This window comes from Salmo salar, chromosome ssa22, assembly GCF_905237065.1.
Source record: "Salmo salar chromosome ssa22, Ssal_v3.1, whole genome shotgun sequence".
Lineage (NCBI taxonomy): Eukaryota > Metazoa > Chordata > Actinopteri > Salmoniformes > Salmonidae > Salmo > Salmo salar.
The window spans coordinates 43599148-43618604 of record NC_059463.1 but is presented as its reverse complement, the minus strand read 5'-3'; the positions used below and the strand labels follow the sequence as shown (position 1 = coordinate 43618604).

The window sequence follows — 19457 nt, the reverse complement described above, 5'->3', positions numbered from 1 at the left end:
ACAAACTAGAATAGGACTTTTCATGAAGACAACATGCATGTGCTTGTTCTTCTTGAAGTATTTCTCATGGTAGGGAAAGAGGCCCTGAGTTTACAGAGTTGGATTGACCAGCTGCTGCCCCCCTATGGTACATCTTGGCCATAGCACAGCAGAGGTGAGCTCTCATTTTCCAAACCTGCCTTACCATTACATTTATGGTCTTGCTACATTGGTGAGAGAGATTTTCAGTCAAGAAAAAGTAGGAGGTAAAATTACAGAACAATGTTGTGTGTAATTGCAGGGTATTCTTTGAGAGCTGAAATCAGACAGCTTTTAATAAAAACGTAATTTTATGTGACGTCGGAGATCCAGCCGCCCACATTAGTTGCTGGTCAACTCCATCATGGAGTTGAGTTTAATTGGCTAATACTGGCTAAGAGTGGCCCACAGAAAAAGCACTGATGGGAGTCTAAAACCAAATAAATAAGGATCAAAAAGAGTTTCTTAGCCCAGCAGCATGTCAACAGAAGAGTAGGGAGAACATGTACAATGCATTCAGAAAGTATTCAGACCCCTTCCCTTTATCCACATGTTGTTACATTACAGACTTATTTTCAAATGTATTAAATAACAAAAAATCCTCGGCAATCTACACACAATACCCCATAATGACAAAGCGAAAACAGGTTTTTAGACATTTTTGCAAATGTATTAAAAATAAAACACAGAAATACCTTATTTACATAAGTATTCAGACCCTTTGCTTTGAGACCCGAAATTGAGCTCAGGTGCATCCTGTTTCCATGAATCACCCCTGAGATGTTTCTACAACTTGATTGGAGTCCACCTGGGTAAATTCAATTGATTGGACATGATTTGGAAAGGCACACACCTGTCTATATAAGGTTCCACAGTTGACAGTAAATGTCAGAGCAAAAACCAAGCCATGAGGTCGAAGGAATTGTCCGTAGAGCTCCGAGACAGGATTGTTTCGAAGGCACGGATCCAGGGAAGGGTACCAAGAACACAGTGGCCTCCATCATTCATAAATGGAATAAGTTTGGAACCACCAAGACTCTTCCTAGAGCTGGCCGAACGGCCAAACTGAGCAATCAGGGGAGAAGGGCTTTGGTTAGGGAGTAGACCAAGAACCCGATGGTCACTCTGACAGAGCTCCAGAATTCATCTGTGGAAATGGGAGAAACTTCCAGAAGGGAAGCACCACCAATCAGGCCTTTATGGTTGAGTTGCCAGATGGAAACCACTCCAGCCCGCTTGGAGTTTGCCAAAAGGCCCCTAAAGGACTCTCAGACTATGAAAAACAAGATTCTCTGGTCTGATGAAACCAAGATTGAACTCTTTGGCCTGAATGCCAAGTGTCACATCTGGAGGAAACCTTGTACCATCCCTACGGTGAAGCACTGTCGTGGCAGCATCATGCTGTGAGGATGTTTTTCAGCAGCAGGGACTAGGAGACTAGTCAGGTTCGAGCGAAAGACGAACAGAGCAAAATACGGAGAGATCATTGATGAAAACCTGCTCCAGAGCGCTCAGGATCTCAGACTTGGGTGAAGGTTGACCTTCCAACAGGACAACGATCCTAAGCAAACAGCCAAGACAATGCAGGAAGGGCTTCGGGACAGTCTCTTAATGTCCTTGATTGGCCCAGCCAGAGCCCGGACTTTAATCCGATTGAACATCTCTGGACAGACCTGAAAATAGCTGTGCAGCGACGCTCCCCATCCAACCTGACAGAGCTTGAGCGGATCTGCAGAGAAGAATGGGAGAAAGTCCCCAAATACAGGTGTGCCAAGCTTGTAGCGTCATACCCAAGAAGACTCAAGGCTATAATCACTGCCAAAGGTGCTTCAACAAAGTACTGAGTAAAGGGTCTGAATACTTATGTAAATCTGTTTTTGCTTAACATTTCTAAAAACCTGTTTCTGCTTTGTCATTGTTGGGTATTGTGTGTAGATTGATGAGGGGGGGAACAATTTAATCAATTTTAGGATAATGCTGTAATATAACAAAATGTGGAAAAAGTCAAGGGGTCTGAATTCTTTCCAAATGCACAGTGTAACCAATATAGACAAACATTCTTTTAGTATTTCTCCGTTATGTTTCCTCAAGGATAAAGCCTCCACTTCTATGTAAAAGATAAAACAAAAACCCTATAGTAAATACTACAGTAATTTCTGCAAAAATACTACAGTAATTACTACAGTATACTACAGGCCTCAAAAACACTACAGTAAATACTACAGTATACTACAGTCCAAAAACACTACAATATACTACTGTTTTCTTTTACTATGGTAATTATACTATAGCTAACTGTAAGTACTACAGTATTCACAGTAATGTTTTTGCAGACTTAGGTCAATAGTATTTAGTATTGTTTCAACAAAACACCAAATAACGACATTTCTCATAGAAGAATTGTGTTGCATTCTTCTAATAGAGTTCCAGACACTTGTAGGATATATTGTATGCCAAGGAGCATTTGAAGCTGTTCTGGCAGCTCGTGGTGGCCCAACACTCTATGGCCCAACACTTTATTATTAACACTCTACCTCATGAAGCTGGACGAGAGAATGCCAAGAGTGTGCAAAGCTGTCATCAAGGCAACGAGTGGCTACTTTGAAGAATCTGAAATCTAAAATATATACTGCTCAAAAAAATAAAGGGAACACTTAAACAACACATCCTAGATCTGAATGAAATAAATAATCTTATTAAATACTTTTTTCTTTACATAGTTGAATGTGCTGAGAAAAAAATCACACAAAAAGAATCAATGGAAATCCAATTTATCAACCCATGGAGGTCTGGATTTGGAGTCACACTCAAAATTAAAGTGGGAAACCACACTACAGGCTGATCCAACTTTGATGTAATGTCCTTCAAACAAGTCAAAATGAGGCTCAGTAGTGTGTGTGGCCTCCACGTGCCTGTATGACCTCCCTACAACGCCTGGGCATGCTCCTGATGAGGTGGCGGATGGTCTCCTGAGGGATCTCCTCCCAGACCTGGACTAAAGCATCCGCCAACTCCTGGACAGTCTGTGGTGCAACGTGGCGTTGGTGGATGGAGCGAGACATGATGTCCCAGATGTGCTCAATTGGATTCAGGTCTGGGGAACGGACGGGCCAGTCCATAGCATCAATGCCTTCCTCTTGCAGGAACTGCTGACACACTCCAGCCACATGAGGTCTAGCATTGTCTTGCATTAGGAGGAACCCAGGGCCAACCGCACCAGCATATGGTCTCACAAGGGGTCTGAGGATCTCATCTCGGTACCTAATGGCAGTCAGGCTACCTCTGGCTGTGCGGCCCCCCAAATAAATGCCACCCCACACCATGACTGACCCACCGCCAAACCGGTCATGCTGGAGGATGTTGCAGGCAGCAGAACGTTCTCCACGGCGTCTCCAGACTCTGTCACGTCTGTCACGTGCTCAGTATGAACCTGCTTTCATCTGTGAAGAGCACAGGGCGCCAGTGGCGAATTTGCCAATCTTGGTGTTCTTTGGCAAATGCCAAACGTCCTGCACGGTGTTGGGCTGTAAGCACAGCCCCCACCTGTGGACGTCGGGCCCTCATACCACCCTCATGGAGTCTGTTTCTGACCGTTTGAGCAGACACATGCACATTTGTGGCCTGTTGGAGGTCATTTTGCAGGGCTCTGGCAGTGCTTCTCCTGCTCCTCCTTGCACAAAGGCGGAGGTAGCGGTCCTGCTGCTGGGTTGTTGCCCTCCTACGGCCTCCTCCACGTTTTCTGATGTACTGGCCTGTCTCCTGGTAGCGCCTCCATGCTCTGGACACTACGCTGACAGACACAGCAAACCTTCTTGCCACAGCTCGCATTGATGTGCCATCCTGGATGAGCTGCACTACCTGAGCCACTTGTGTGGGTTGTAGACTCCGTCTCATGCTACCACTAGAGTGAAAGCACCGCCAGCATTCAAAAGTGACCAAAACATCAGCCAGGAAGCATAGGAACTGAGAAATGGTCTGTGGTCCCCACCTGCAGAACCACTCCTTTATTGGGGGTGTCTTGCTAATTGCCTAAAATTTCCACCTATTGTCTATCCCATTTGCACAACAGCATGTGAAATGTATTGTCAATCAGTGTTGCTTCCTAAGTGGACAGTTTGATTTGATTGATGTGATTTGATGTGATTGACTTGGAGTTACATTGTGTTGTTTAAGTGTTCCCTTTTTTTTGAGCAGTGTATTTTGATTTGTTGAACACTTTTTTGGTTACTACAGTACATGATTCCATATGTGTTATTTCAAAGTTTTGATGTCTTCACGATTATTCTACAATGTAGAAAATAGTAGAAATAAAGAAGAACCCTTGAATGAGTATGTATTCTAAAACTTTTGAACGGTGTGGGGTCACTTAGAAATGTTCTTGTTTTCCATGAAAACATACATGAAATGAGTTGCAAAATGAATATTAAATATAGTCAAGATGTTGACAAGGTTATAAATAATGATTTTTTATTGAAATAATAACTGTGTCCTTCAAACTTTGATTTTGTCAAAGAATCCTCCATTTGCAGCAATTACAGCCTTGCAGAACTTTGGCATTCTAGTTGTCAATTTGTTGATGTAATCTGAAGAGATTTCACCCCATGCTTCCTGAAGCACCTCCCACAAGTTGGATTGGCTTGATGGGCACTTCTTACGTACCATACAGTCAAGCTGCTCCGACAACAGCTGGGGGTTGAGATCCGGTGACTGTGCTGGCCACTCCATTATAGACAGAATACTAGCTGAGTGCTTCTTCCCTAAATAGTGCTTGCATAGTTTGGAGCTGTGCTTTGGGTCATTGTCCTGTTGTAGGAGGAAATTGGCTCCAATTAAGCACCGTCCACAGGGTATGGCATGGCGTTGCAAAATGGAGTGATAGCCTTCCTTCTTCAAGATCCCTTTTACACTGTACAAAAATCCCACTTTACCACCACCAAGCACCCCCAGACAATCACATTGCCTCCACCACACTTGACAGATGGCGTCAAGCATTCCTCCAGCATCTTTTCATTTTTTCTGCATCTCACAAATGTTCTTCTTTGTGATCCGAACACCTCAGATTTGTCTGTCCATAACACATTTTTCCAATCTTCCTCTGTCCAGTGTCTGTGTTCTTTTTCCCAACTTAATCTTAAATTTGTATTGGCCAGTCTGAGATATGGCTTTTTCTTTGCAACTCTGCCTAGAAGGCCAGCATCCCAGAGTCATCTCTTCACTGTTGATGTTGAAACTGGTGTTTTGCGGGTACTATTTAAGGAAGCTGCCAGTTGAGGACTTGTGAGGTGTCTGTTTCTCAAACTAGTCACTCTAATGTTCTTGTCCTCTTGCTCAGTTGTGCACCGGGGTCTCCCTCTCCTCTTTCTATTCTGGTTAGAGCAAGTTTGAACTGTTCTCTGTGAAGGGAGTAGTACACAGCATTGTAAGAGTTCTTCAGTTTCTTGGCAATTTCTCGCATGGAATAGTACTCATTTCTCAGAACAATAATAGACTGACGAGTTTCAGAAGAAAGGTCTTTGTTTCTGGACATTTTTAGCCTGTAATCGAACCCACAAATGCTGATCCTGCAGTTTCTCAACCAGTCTAAAGAAGGGCAGTTCTTTTGCATCTCTAAAACTTCTTCAGGATAGGTGGGTCCCCTGCGGGATGGTTGAGCTAACGTAAGCTAGCTCCTTTAATTAGGACAAAAGTTTTCAGCTATGCTAACATAATTGCAAAAGGGTTTTCTAATAATCAATTAGCCTTTTAAAATGATAAACTTGGATTAGCTAACACAACGTGCCATTGGAACACAGGAATGATGGTTGCTGATAATGGGCCTCTCTACCCCTATGTACTGTAAAGAAAGAACATCTGCCGTTTCCAGCTACAGTAGTCATTTACAACATTAACAATGTCTCCACTGTATTTCTGATCAATTTGAAGTTATTTTAATGGACAAAAAAATTGCTTTTCTTTCAAAAACAAGGACATTTCTATGTGACCCCAAACTTTTGAACAGTAGTGTATACAGTTGAGGTCAGAAGTTTACATACACCTTAGACAAATACATTTAAATTCAGTTTTTCACAATTCCGGAGATTCAATCAGAGTAAAAATTCCCTGTCTTAGGTCAGTTAGGTTCACCACTTTATTTTAAGAACGTGAAATGTCAGAATAATAGTGGAGAGAATGATTCATTTCAGCTTTTATTTCTTTCATCACATTCCCAGTGGGTCAGAAGTTTACATACACTCAATTAGTGTTTGGCAGCATTGCCTTTAAATTGTTTAACTTGGGCCAAACGTTTAGGGTAGCCTTCCACAAGCTTCCCACAATAAGTTGGGTGAATTTTGGCCCATTCCTCCTGACAGTGCTGGTGTAGAGACAGGTTTGTAGGCCTCCTTGCTCGCACACACTTTATCAGTTCTGCCCACAAATCTTCTATAGGATTGAGGACAGGGCTTTGTGATGGCCACTCCAATACCTTGACTTTGTTGTCCTTAAGCCATTTTGCCACAGCTTTATAAGTATGCTTGGGGTCATTGTCCATTTGGAAGACCATTTGCGTCCAAGCTTTAACTTCCTGACTGATGTCTTGAGATGTTGCTTCAATATATCCACAATATTTTTCCTACTTCACGATGCTATCTATTTTGTGAAGTGCACCAGTCTCTCCTGCAGCAAAGCACCCCCACAACATGATGCTGCCACCCCCGTGCTTCATGGTTGGGATGGTGTTCTTCGGCTTGCAAGCCTCCCCCTTTTTCCTCCAAACATAACGATGGTCATTATGGCCAAACAGTTCTATTTTTGTTTCATCAGACCAGAGGACATTTCTCCAAAAAGTACAATCTTTGTCCCCATGTGCAGTTGCAAACCGTAGTCTGGCTTTTTTATGCCGGTTTTGGAGCAGTGGCTTCTTCCTTGCTGAGCGGCCTTCAGGTTATGTCGATATAGGACTCGTTTTACTGTGGCTATAGATACTTTTTTACCTGTTTCCTCCAGCATCTTCACAAGGTTGATTTGCACTTCTCGCAGGAAAGTACGTTCAGCTCTAGGAGACAGAACTTGTCTCCTTCCTGAGCGGTATGATGGCTGTGTGGTCCCATGGTGTTTATACTTGCATACTATTGTTTGTACAGATGAATGTGGTACCTTCAGGCATTTGGAAATTGCTCACAAGGATGAACCAGACTTGTGGAGGTCGACAATCTTTTTTCTGAGGTCTTGGCTGATTTCTTTTGATTTTCCCATGATGTCAAGCAAAGAGGCACTGAGTTTGAAGGTAGCCCTTGAAATACATCCACAGGTACACCTCCAATTGACTCACATGATGTCAATTAGCCTATCAGAAGCTTCTAAAGCGATGACATCCTTTTCTGGAATTTTATAGGATTTTGTGTCACCTTTATCAGAGTCCCATTGCACTACTTTTTTCCTATTGGGAAAAACGAGTCCTAAAACCCAGAAATGCGTTACCTCTGGTTCGTTCAGCCATCTGAATGGGGAAAGAATAGGGTTTTGGAATAAACTGCGAAAATATGTGTGAGAAAGTTAGACGCACAATTATAATACCCCACAAAAATGCTAACCTCCCCTGTTAATGTAATGGTTAGAGGTTAGCATGTTTTCATTCATAACTCTCTGTAATCATAGTAGCATCCACATTAATGTAGAAGTATTTAGAAACATTTTATATTCTTATTTACAATAAGTGACTCCAAAATTACACAATACATTATTTACCATTCATTTCTATGGGGCACAAAATTATCTGAAACACACCCAAAACAAACAGCAAATGCATCCAACACATTTGTAGATTAACAAGCTTGATGTAATCATTGCGTGCTAGGAATATGGGACAAAATACTAAACCTTTGACTACTTTAATACACATAAGTGAATTTCACCCAAAACTTTTGGTCCCCTAAAATGTGGTAACTAGTGTAATTTCTAAAAGGTTCACCCGATATGGATGAAAATACCATCAAATTAAAGTTGACAGTCTGCACTTGATCCTCATAGTCATTATACGATTTAAAATCCAAAGTAATGGAGTACAGAGCCAAAGCAACAACAAAAATGTCACTGTCCCAATAGACCAAACCTTTGCCCTCAGAACAGCCTCAATTCGTCGGGGCATGGCCTCTACAAGGTTTCAAAAGTGTTCCACAGGGTTGCTGGCCAATGTTGTGTCAAGTTGGCTGGATGTCCTTTGGGTGGTGGACCATTCTTGATACACATGGGAAACTGTTGAGCTTGAAAAACCCAGCAGCGTTGCAGTTCTTGACACAAACCGGTGCGCCTGGCACCTACCACCTTACCCCGTTCAAAGGCACTTAAATATTTTGTCTTGCCCATTCACCCTCTGACATCAATAAGGGATCATAGCTTTCACCTGGATTCACCAGGTCAGTCCGCAATGGAAAGAGCAGGTGTCCATAATGTTTTTTTTGTATCACCTCTATCAGAATCCTATAAAAAAGTAATCATATTGGATCCTATAGGATGTGCAGAGAATCTCTGGTTTTCTAACTGTTTTATCCTTTACTGTACATTAATGCCAGAACACAGTACAGTATGTTTCTTTGTTTTCTGATGAAGTTGTCAATGCTTTAGTCATATTTTCGTCATTGTACAGCATTTTATGCATTCGTTTTCATGCTAGTTAAGAAACTACTATTAGCCACATTTTCCCTGTCAGCTGACTAGCTAGCTAGCTAAGTTGTAGCCATTAGTATGTCGTTTTTGAGTTACTGTATTGTTATAGCAGATAAATGTTTTTTTTTATTGTTTGTTATTGCTAAATACAGTATAGGTGCTTTATTTTAGGCAAGATAACCCTGTTTTCATGATTTCAGGTAGATAAATCATGTCACATTTTTGGACTCATTCAGCAGTTTTTACCTAATTAAGTAGAATACTATTGGAAATTAAATTTGAAAGTTCAAATTATATTCCTAAAACATACTGCAAGTTGACAATGATGCTTTTGTTGCTTCCTGTTTACAATAACTTTTGATAAATAGCCCTTTGTCAAAACACTATTTTGAAGTGTTAAAATCAATAAAGAGTTAGTGATATATTGAAAACATCAATAGAAAATGTACTACCTACACATACATGTGCCACAAAGTATTCATGTATACTGTATTATTCTATTCATTGTTATTTCAGACCTCAGTGTATGGACACTACAATTGTATAAATACAGATTTAAAGGACAATCTCACAGCTAAATATCACACAGAAACCTTAACATTTATGTTAAAGGTCAAGATTAAAGAACAGTAAACTGGGGAACAGCTTCTTTCACGTGACTCTGGAGCACAATTTCCATATCTTTGCCTACTCACACCAGTGATAATTCCCAGAGGTTCTCTACCTCTTCAACACACTGTCGTGACTTTAACATTAATCTGAATACTTATTTATCTAATCAACTAACTATGTTAATTGTAACCCAATGAAATTAATAATGTAACAATTAACTCATTAGGATCTGGGGCACCACGAGAGCGGTTCTTTAAAGAGTTACCATCTTGCGAATTAAACTCTAAAAGGTCTTTACCTATCACATCTATAAACAGTCAACTTAATTATAACCTCGTATCATATCATTATTCTGAACAGTTGTAACCTCCTTGCATCTGCAAAAACTTGAACCTTTACTGGCTAATTAAATGGTAACACAGGATAAACATACACAATACATTAAAAACAGCTCCCTAGGGGACTGACAACAATATGGCTGCTGAGAGAGAGACTTTTAGAAACTACTCTCACTTATATTACTCCTATACTTTGCACAAGAACTGCAGCCCACTTGGAATAAGAAATCATGAATGTATTTATGTTGTCGTGGACGAATCAGAATTAGTTGGGTAACATAGATAATTAAGATGTTTTATTAGTATAATATGCTTATGTGAGATACTTGTCATTAGAAAGTGTCCTTTGACTCTGGAATGTTTCAGTTACACATTTCCCTTAGCTGGGGCTCAGACACTTGGGGCCCAGAGAGGGGAAGAGGTCAGACTTGTCTTTTACTTGTCTCTGTTGCTCTGCAGAATATCAGCAAGAGAGGAGGACAGAATGAAATATTGTCTTCATATGTGAATGTCTCTTTACCTATGCTTAAACCATGTGAAGGGATGGCGTGATTCCTGGGGAACCAATGACTTGTCTCCACAATGTCTGTGAGCAAGTCACACCCTCCTTTTCCTTATTGTGGGGAGGTTTATGGCAGTGTCTGGGACCATGGTCTCTTAGATCTCACCCTTATCCTGTGATAATATATGGCCTAGAGGCTCACTCCCTCCAGTGAGCCTGTCCAGGAGTGGGGTCAAGAGGGGGTTTGCTTGAGATGGGAGTATCTAGAGTTGACAATTGATATATGCCATTGGATGAAATAGTTTTGTTCAATACCGTACCAGGGAGGGACAGTTCTAAGGAGACCAGATACTGGGCTATACCATTAATCCTGTTGACATAGCAGTTACTGTCTGATGTGTTTTATGGATATCTGTCATACAAAACGTAACCTTTGTGAACTGTTACTAAGTATCTGTGGTTTGTCAATGTACGTTGAAGGGGCTGTATCGTTGCTATAAAAGATCCCTGAGCCATTCTGTAAGCACCTCATTAAATGATTCATTCGAGAGAATGCATTGGTGGGGTCAAGAACTTTTGCAAAAGTATCTTAAGTATTAAAGATGTAGTTTAACTCGGACTGGTGTGTTTTGTAACTCCTCATTTGGTAATGCGGAAATTAGCCACCACAATGTGCAATTCCTTGGTTTGCCGTGTGTCTCCGGAACCGGGCTGCCTTGGAAAGGGGGTTTGGCCTTTTCGCGGCATGCTTGTAAAGCTCCAATTGTTCCAAAATGGTTCCACAAGTCTTCTACTGTTGTCCTTTTCTGTAGTTGTCCGGTATCCGGTGACTTGCCGTGTAGTCCTGAACAGAACTGCAGAGTTTATTCTCCTTCCATTCACTCTGGAAAATGCTTATTTGAAGATAGGATAGCCAGCCAAGTTGATGGTTCCCAGTTGGGTGATGAGAATAGCGTACCTCGGTGGTTTGAGCAGAGTAGTAGAATGGTCCCACTTCAATTCGCTTTCTACATACTTTACTTTAGGACAGCTGATCAGCCGTACCAGTGATTGTCCGGGAGGTGACTTTCTCGTGTTGAGATTCAAAGTTTAGACCACTCTAAATGTGCAGCTGCAGCTCTATGTCTCTCTGGTCTGATATGTTAATTCTGAACCCATCATTGATAAAATAATGTATAAGTTTAAAGATAATGATTAAATAATTCTACCCTGAAACTTAACCATTAGGGATTATAGGTTATGTAGCATGTATAAGGAATAATTACAATATTAAACATAAGTCTAACTAGGTTGGACTGGGAAAGAGAGGAATGTGTGTGTGCTTAAGAAAACACCAAGAACAATTAAACTGGGTTTGAACCGACCTGGCTAGAACTCTGAGAATTTATGATAGGACAGGGAGTACCCCTCAAGGTTTCCCTAATCTCGGGGGAACGGAACTGGCGGCTGGGTAGTGATATACAGTGTTGAGGACTCTGCAGAAGAAGATAACTCTCCTAAAGGTTTGTGTGCATGTGTGTGCGTAAGTAAGGAGCATGGTATAAAATGGATGTCTTTCTATATGAACTGGAGAGTGCCCTCGTGAATAAACATTGATTTGACTATTGTAAGCTGGAAATTCTGTCTGTTTCATTTAAACCAGAACTTTACAAATTCTGGGTTGCAGACTGAGTAGATTAATTGAAGTTTATAAACATTGATAACAAAATTCTATATCAATCATATTATACAGTTTGTTTAAAATGGCAGTTCTGTCAGGCTGACACGCTTTCTGACCTCACTCAAGGGGGTGGTGACTACTTACTGTGCACAGTTATAGAAACAATTTCCTCTTATAGTTACTCAAATCACATCGATATCTTAAAACAACAACACTTTCTAAACGTTTTCATATTTCATGCACAACGCATGGGATGGAAACTTCACACATGTAGAGGGTATACTTTCCAAGTTACAGTATGTCCTTCATAACATTTGTTATGACATCACAAAATAACAACCAAAACTACATTAGTGTTCTTTAGATCGCCTCTGACCATTCCCCAGGTTCTATGTTGGAAATATTGATCCAGTTTTCGCTTTTGAACGTGTTAGAATTTCGGGCGGGAAAAAGTTTTCATAAAACAAGCATATTCCTTGGGTGAATTTGGAGAGAGAGAACTGAATGTTCTGTCCTTGATTTACAACAAGGTGTGAGTTGTTAACCCCCACCGGTTCCCTCCTCCCCCCCCCTCTGTGGGTGAGAGGGGGTCTGGTTAAAGTCATTCATTGCAAACCTGATCTGGCCTATTTGGATCCTGACAGGACAGTATTGACAACACAATAACAATATGGGAGTGATTCAATACGGGAGTTAATTTGCAGTGTGACCAATAGGATTTTTCTATCAGATTTTGGAACCAGTCCTAGTGGACTCCTATGGGATGTCATCCTATAAGATGCTGTAGGATTCCAATACAAGAATCCAATAGAAATTTCCCATCACACTTTGGAACCTGTCCTATTAGCTTATCTAATGCAAGTGTACGCTGTTGGGTATGGTTTAAAGTAGTCTAATGCATATTCAGTGTATGCACATACTTTCAAGCTTTTGTCATGCATCTGCATATTGTGCCTTTAAAACAGTATATTTAGGCTTTTATATTAAGTGAAATGATACAACCACAATATGAACATATTAAAAGGAGAACTGCATTGACCTTGAAAGACTATATTAACCTTTAACTACTTTGAAATTAAATCTAGGCTATATAAATTTAGGAGTATACTGCAGGGCTCACTAATCTCTGAGCGCTTGATTTAGGTGGTGTGACACTCATGCAGGTGTGTGCCATTCATTCATGGGGCGGCAGGTAGCCTGGCAGATAGGAACTTTGGGCCAGTAACTGAAAGGTTGCTGGATTGAATCCCCGAGCTGCTCTTGAACAAGTCCGTTAACCCCCAGCAACAACTGCTCCCCTGGCACAGACAATTCAGAGGGGTTGGATTAAATGCAGCAGACATGGCATCCCCCGTTCTCCTTTCCTTGTTGGAGGTTCCAGATGTAGTCGTTGGCAAAGTTCATAATCTGAGTCATGGCGTTCAGTATCAGGATGTCCATGTCGTTATCCAGCATCCCCTCCTCATGGTAGTTCTTCACAGGCAGGATGCAGTTCATTGGAACGCCCAGCTCATTACTGCAGATCAGCATCTGAGAAATGTTGGAGACAAAAAGGACTTTATCTGAGTAAGTAGGACTTTGGATTTACCCAAACAAGCAGGAATTATGATTTACATGAAGTGAGCAGGACATTTGATTTACCTTAGTGGGAAGGACTTTTGCTTTATCTGAGTCATTAATGGGTCAGTTCTGAATGACTTCAAGATTTAACGTGGCTTCAGGATGGCATGAGCCGTAAAATATGACTTACCTTATCTTTTATTGCCTTGCTGGTGTACATCTTCTTCACGTCCATCTTCACCAGCGGGCAAGCCTTGTCTGGCATGGTCATGACATCAACTTGAGGTATTCCTGTTGTAAAAATGATTGAATGGAAGGGCTAAGCTATAGGTAACACGGCTCCATGTGAAAGTGAAAATTCAAGAGCTATGTTCAGCTAAGGGCCACTTCATTAATACAGAAAGACACAGTGAAACATAGAGGGGTTGGAAGAGCTCACCCAGTTCACTGGCTTTTTCTCTGACCTTCCTCATCTTGACTATGACGTCATTTGACATGAGAGAGATTTTGTCTGCAGCCACGACACTCACCAGACAGTGAACCTTGTCACTTGACCTGGGCTTCTTATTGTATTCTGCACTTTCATCAGTTAATGCAGAGCAAGGATTGAACTGGCCCAAGAAAAGAGAAGACTGGTCAGATAGGACTTTTCTGTTTAAAACTATTACTCATTTGCTTTGTTAAATTAGGCATTGAAGAATATTATTATTATATTATAATATTATATTATATTATTTGGCTGTTGTTGGTAGAATGAGCAGGACTATCGGCATTGTTTGTTGGGTTAAGGAAGGCTACATTTACAGTGTAATATTATTTGAATCTATTATTTATTTGTTTTGTTAAATTAGGCATTGAATAAAGAGATACTAGGTTCTGGTAGAAAGCAGCACTATTGGCATTGTTTGTTTGGTCATTTACGGTCTAGTATTATTTGCATGTGTATACATTTGTGTATGCTGGTTTACCTTGTAACCCTCTGGTAGATGGCCCTTCAGAGCATTGATGATGTCTTCAGGTTGCATCCCTTTTTCTTGTGCCTCCAGACCCATGACATCATTGAATGCAAAGGGCAGACGTTTATCTCCATCTTTAATGTAGCGTGTATTGTACTGAAAATAAACATGTTTTAAAACATACTCATAGCAGGTGTTTGTATACAAAGGTATGCTAGGGATCCATATTTTATCCATTAATTGTGTATTGTGATCTGTGGCACTACATTCCTAATTTATAGCAACTTACTGTCTTGGTGAAGCTTGTGCCAGAGGCAGCAGCTACCAGGGCATTATGTGCTACTCGTCCTTGGAAGACATTGTTGACTGAGTTGACAAAGCTGGACTTCCCTGCTCCAACTGGTCCATATAGCAGGCATCTCAGCTGCCCCATGTCAGGATCGCTCAGTTTAAAGTTCCTCAGTGCAGCCACCATGGTGTCTCTCTCTTGTTTACTGTCAGGTGGAGAGTTACAATGAAGGATTTGGGAAAAATGAGGATATTAGGAAGGTTTTCTTAATGTTTTGTACACTCATATATATGTATATATATTTTCTGTCCCCTATTGTCCATATTTGGTCAGACTATACTTACTCCCAATTTTGATCCCGCCATGGGCTGTCAAATTCTGTGACACATGGGAATGAATTTTGATTAAATGTACTTCCAGTTTCCAATTCCCATATTTCTGTTTGTTTCACCAACTAGCCACCACAATAATTAATTGTTAAGACAATAAATGAGAGTATTGTCAACTAGATAGGTGCGTGTTTCACAGAGGTCAGTGTGCTGCTAACATCTAGCCTCCTCACTGTCCAACTGCTGTCTCGAACCAGCGAGGCTCTGCTTCGCAAAACACACGTGACGGTCCTTGCTTGACAACATTACCAACGGGTGGCAACAGCCACGACATTTCGAGCTATCTGTGGAGTGAGCTTATGGCACATTCTTACCTCTGTTACACATGCCTTTGGACTTTTGTCAATGCATGCACTAAAACAGAGTATACAGATCAGGCTTTAATTGTATTTTAACTGATACTGTATGTCTCATGCTGTTCCCACAGTAAGTCACATCTCTTACCTGTCTTTGGTGGCATGCTTTCCTTACCACCCATGACTGCTTTTCGGAGGAAGAAAATAAAAATACAATTTGAGGTAAATATTGTATGTCATGTCTGCACAGCAGCTAGGGCCACATACAAACAGATACAGTGCAGTCCGGAATTATTGGATCCCTTGATAAAGATGAAAAAAAAAGACTAAGATAAGTAATACAAAAAACTGAGCTAGATTGTATGCAAAAAAATAATATAATTTCATAATTATTGTATCCCCTGTTTTCAATACTGCTGGTGTGTGTGGCCAAAGAGCTCTATTTTCATGTCATCTGACCATAACACCACCTGGAGTTTGCTAAATGGCATTGGAACTTGGATTGAAACCGGTGCTATGGTCATAATGACACAAAATAAAGGTCTCTGGCCACATACACTAACGGTGGGTTTGGCCTTGGAAAATACCTCATACCTTTTGTCAAATATGGTGGTGGATCTTTTATGTTATGGGGCTATTTTGCTTCCACTGGTCATTGGGCCCTTGTTAAGGTCAACTGTCAATCTTAAACTTTACCAAGTACCAGGACGTTTTTGCCAAAAACCTGGTTGCCTCTGCCAGGAGGATGAAACTTGGCCGCAAATGTATCTGCCATCAAGATAATAACCCCAAGCACATCAAAATCCAAAAATAAATGGTTAATTGACCACAAAATCAACATTTTGCAATGGCCATCTCAGTCTCTGGACTTGAACCCCATTGAAAACCTGTGGTTTGAAATGAAGAGGACAATCCATAAGCGCATACAAAGGATATCAAGGATCTGGAAAGATTCTGTATGGAGGAATGGTCTAGATCCCTCCCAATGTGTTCTCCAATCTCATAAAACATTTTGGAAAAAGGCTCAATGTTGTTATCTTCGCAAGGGGAGGGTGCTGGAGTATCAAAAACAGGCGATCCAATAATTTTAACCCTTGTCTTTTCTACTTGTGAAAAAAATATTGTTTAACTAGTACAATTGTACTAGTATAAAATAATATATAATATTTATAGATATTATATTTTTTCTACCATTCAATTTACGGTATAGCTCAGTATTTGTAATATTTAATTCATACTGTCTTTTTTGCTCATATTTATCAAGGGATCCAATAACTCAGGACCACACTGTATGTTTATTTTTATTTAACTAGGCAAGTCAGTTAAGGACAAATTCTTATTTACAATGATGTCCTAGGAACAGTGGGTTAACTGCCTTGTTCAGGGGCGGAACAACAGATGTTTACCTTGTCAGCTCGGGGATTTGATCTAGCAACCTTTCAGTTACTGGCCCAACGCTCTAACCACTAGGCTACCTGCTGCCCCAAATGGTGTGTATATGCTGGGTTACTCCTTGTTGCTGACAACTAAAGGATTGTAAACTGTTGCAAATTATGTGAAATACAATAACACAATCAGTACATGTACAACATATATCTGCACTCAAAATTATGATGTCTGTACTTAGATTTTTTTTTTCAGATCTACAATGAGCAAAGGCGGCAGTTCAGCCTGGTGTAGAATTCTCACATATGAGAAGGTGGCTTAAGACATTGAGAAACTACTGGGTAAGAAACACAAAGCACTCAATGCAAGTCAGCAATTTGACCTCTATTATTTCATAAAACATTTAGGGGCAGTTTCCCAGATTTCCCAACCGGCACGCAAGATGGAGCTATTATTCCTTTTACGTTGTTTGTCATCTCACGTCCGAGTTGAATATATTCGGCCAGCAATACACTAATTTCCCCCATGGACCGGCTCGCACATAAAACATCCACCATTCAGGCTGCAAAGGCATCCGTTTCCTCCTTAACTCGATTGAATGGCTCATCGTGGGAAAAAACTTCAAACCTATGCTTACTATCTCAATAAAACACAAGTATCATTTTCAGATTTCTGGACATCCGCGTTAGTCTGTTGTTTACAGCTGGATGAACACGCGCTGCATCAGGAAAGAGCATAAGCCACTCTAGCATGTTGGTGGAAAATTGTGTTTTATTAAGACAGTATGCATATTTAGCCGTTTATTTTTCACTGAGGAGCCACCAATCGAGTTAAGGAGGAAACCCCCATGGACCGGCTCGTACAGGATGTTTTATGTATGAGCCGGTCCATGGGGGACACGAGAGTTCCTCTGGCAGGGATGACTGCATCAACACCTAGAGGTAATAAGCAATCAGGAAGAACTACACTCTCTAGGAGTCTCTGCATTAAGATTAAACCTGGTCCTAGACTAAAGCCTTGTCCTGGACTATATGCAAGAATCATCTGCAAAAGAGTGTGGTCTCACCATGACTCCCTGGCAGAATAAAGGTTGAATGAAAAGCAAGCCAAATGGCTCTGTTGACAGTGCTTCTTAGTCCAGGATTCGATACAGGAAATTTCACACAAATGAACACATTTTCAATTCTAACATGCTCTATGAAATGACTTGATAACCTGTTTTCAGTACATTTGTAATGTATTTAGTAACAAAATATTCTCTCCAAACTAGCTTTTCAGGTGTTTGTGAAAGCAAAGATGGTTGGTATGCAATTTTAACAGGTTACATTTCAATTTGTGTTATAGTAAAATGTGTTATTGTGTATTTATCGTATAAGCTTAATCTGTTTCCAGGAAACCTCCCCATAATGTGGGGCGGCAGGTAGCCTAGTGATTAGAGAATTGGACTAGTAACCGAAAGGTTGCAAGATTGGATCCCTGAGCTGAGGTAAAAATCTTTCGTTCTGCCCCTGAACAAGTTCCTAGGTTGTCATTGAAAATAAGAATTTGTTCTAAACTGACTTGTCTAGTTAAATTTAGACTTAAAAAATTTAGAAGCTGTATAGGAACAATAGGAGACAATGTAACACATTTCCTTTGTGCACAAATTACAATCTTCTACAAACATTGTAGTATAGCAATTAGATTTTGCCTTTTGCATTGCAAATGGGAAGAATAAATTCTACTGTATATCAAGCAGGTCCTCTACCAATATTTAGAAGCAGAAAAAAATGGTAATGACAAAGACTTACCTTGATAGCGCTAGTTCCTCCTGAGACTGAGATGCTGATATAATTGTGAAACAATGATTGCTACTTCACTTATATAGGCTACAATTGAAAGTGTAATATGCTGGTGCAATGAACCACCATATGTGCTGCATCATTGACTTTCACTTTCCAGTGTTAGATATGGAATAACTAGATAATTCCACAAATCTATCGAGAGGAGGGCAGTCTAGCTCTACTATGTCTATACCCATTTCTTGAAAATTAGACCATTACCGGAATAGAGGGGCCATAGTTTCACTTTCAATATGATCCTGTTTATTCAGACAGGGGAGAACAACTGCCCCATCTCATTGAGAATCTCAAGATGAAGGCCGACAGGAATACTGCAGGCTGTTGTATTCAGAAAGCAGGATTCTTCCATTAGAAAATATTTGTGTAAATATATATACTGTGACAAACCTCTTCAAGGTTAGGAGAGTTTGTCACAAATTAAGCAGGAGACTGTCACCAAAATCACACCAGAATGAGAGATCTTTCGAACAGGACAGTACATGTATGTTGGTTTCTGTGTCCTGGTCCGCCCAGGCCGCAGGCGTGGTCAAGGATAGCAGGGTTCGGTATGTAACAGATTAAATAAAATACAATTTGAGGAAAATAGTGTATGTCATGTCTGCACAGCAGCTAGGACCACATACAGATACAGTGCAGTCCGGAATTATTAGATCCCTTGATAAAGATGAAAAAAAGACTAAGTTAAGTGATACAAAATATTGAGCTAGATTGTATGCACAAAAAAAATAATATATAATTTAATATAAATCGCTAGGGGTCAAAATGATTGGATCCCCTATTTTCAATACCGCTGGTGTGTGTGCCCCAAAAACTCTATTTTCATGTCATCTGACCATAACACCACCTGGAGTTTGCTAAACGGCATTGGAACTTGGATTGACTAGATTGTTTTTCGGTCTTGAGCGTGCCCTCGTAGGCTTAATAACGACAGCACTGCCCGCGGATACATTTTGAGGCGTACACAGCC

The 19457-nt window shown here is 40.6% G+C and overlaps 1 protein-coding gene across 2 annotated transcripts; it reads right to left on the bottom strand.

The window, feature by feature from the left end:
• Positions 1-10432: 10432 nt before the first annotated feature.
• Positions 10433-18657, bottom strand: LOC106583430 (interferon-induced protein 44-like). 2 transcript variants are annotated; one of them, XM_014167581.2, is made up of 8 exons: positions 18440-18657; positions 15412-15447; positions 14923-14956; positions 14579-14783; positions 14302-14445; positions 13773-13944; positions 13524-13624; positions 10433-13303 (listed from the first exon to the last, which is right to left on the bottom strand). In XM_014167581.2, exons 2-8 carry the CDS (start codon positions 15443-15445, stop codon positions 13100-13102), a joined length of 894 nt encoding a protein of 297 aa, XP_014023056.2. In that variant the 5' UTR covers positions 15446-15447; positions 18440-18657; the 3' UTR covers positions 10433-13099. The 2 variants fall into 2 exon arrangements, with proteins under 2 accessions (XP_014023056.2, XP_014023057.2); XM_014167582.2 differs by having other exon boundaries at positions 15412-15450; positions 18440-18649.
• Between the last annotated feature and the right edge of the window lie 800 nt (positions 18658-19457).

Coding starts and splice junctions, on each gene's coding strand:
- LOC106583430 (XM_014167581.2), bottom strand. CDS start 15,445: ATGGGTGGTAAGGAAAGCATGCCACCAAAGACAG. Junction 14,957..15,411: donor AAGCATGCCACCAAAGACAG/GTAAGAGATGTG, acceptor CATGTGTCACAG/AATTTGACAGCCCATGGCGG. Junction 14,446..14,578: donor GCACAAGCTTCACCAAGACA/GTAAGTTGCTAT, acceptor GTTTATTTTCAG/TACAATACACGCTACATTAA.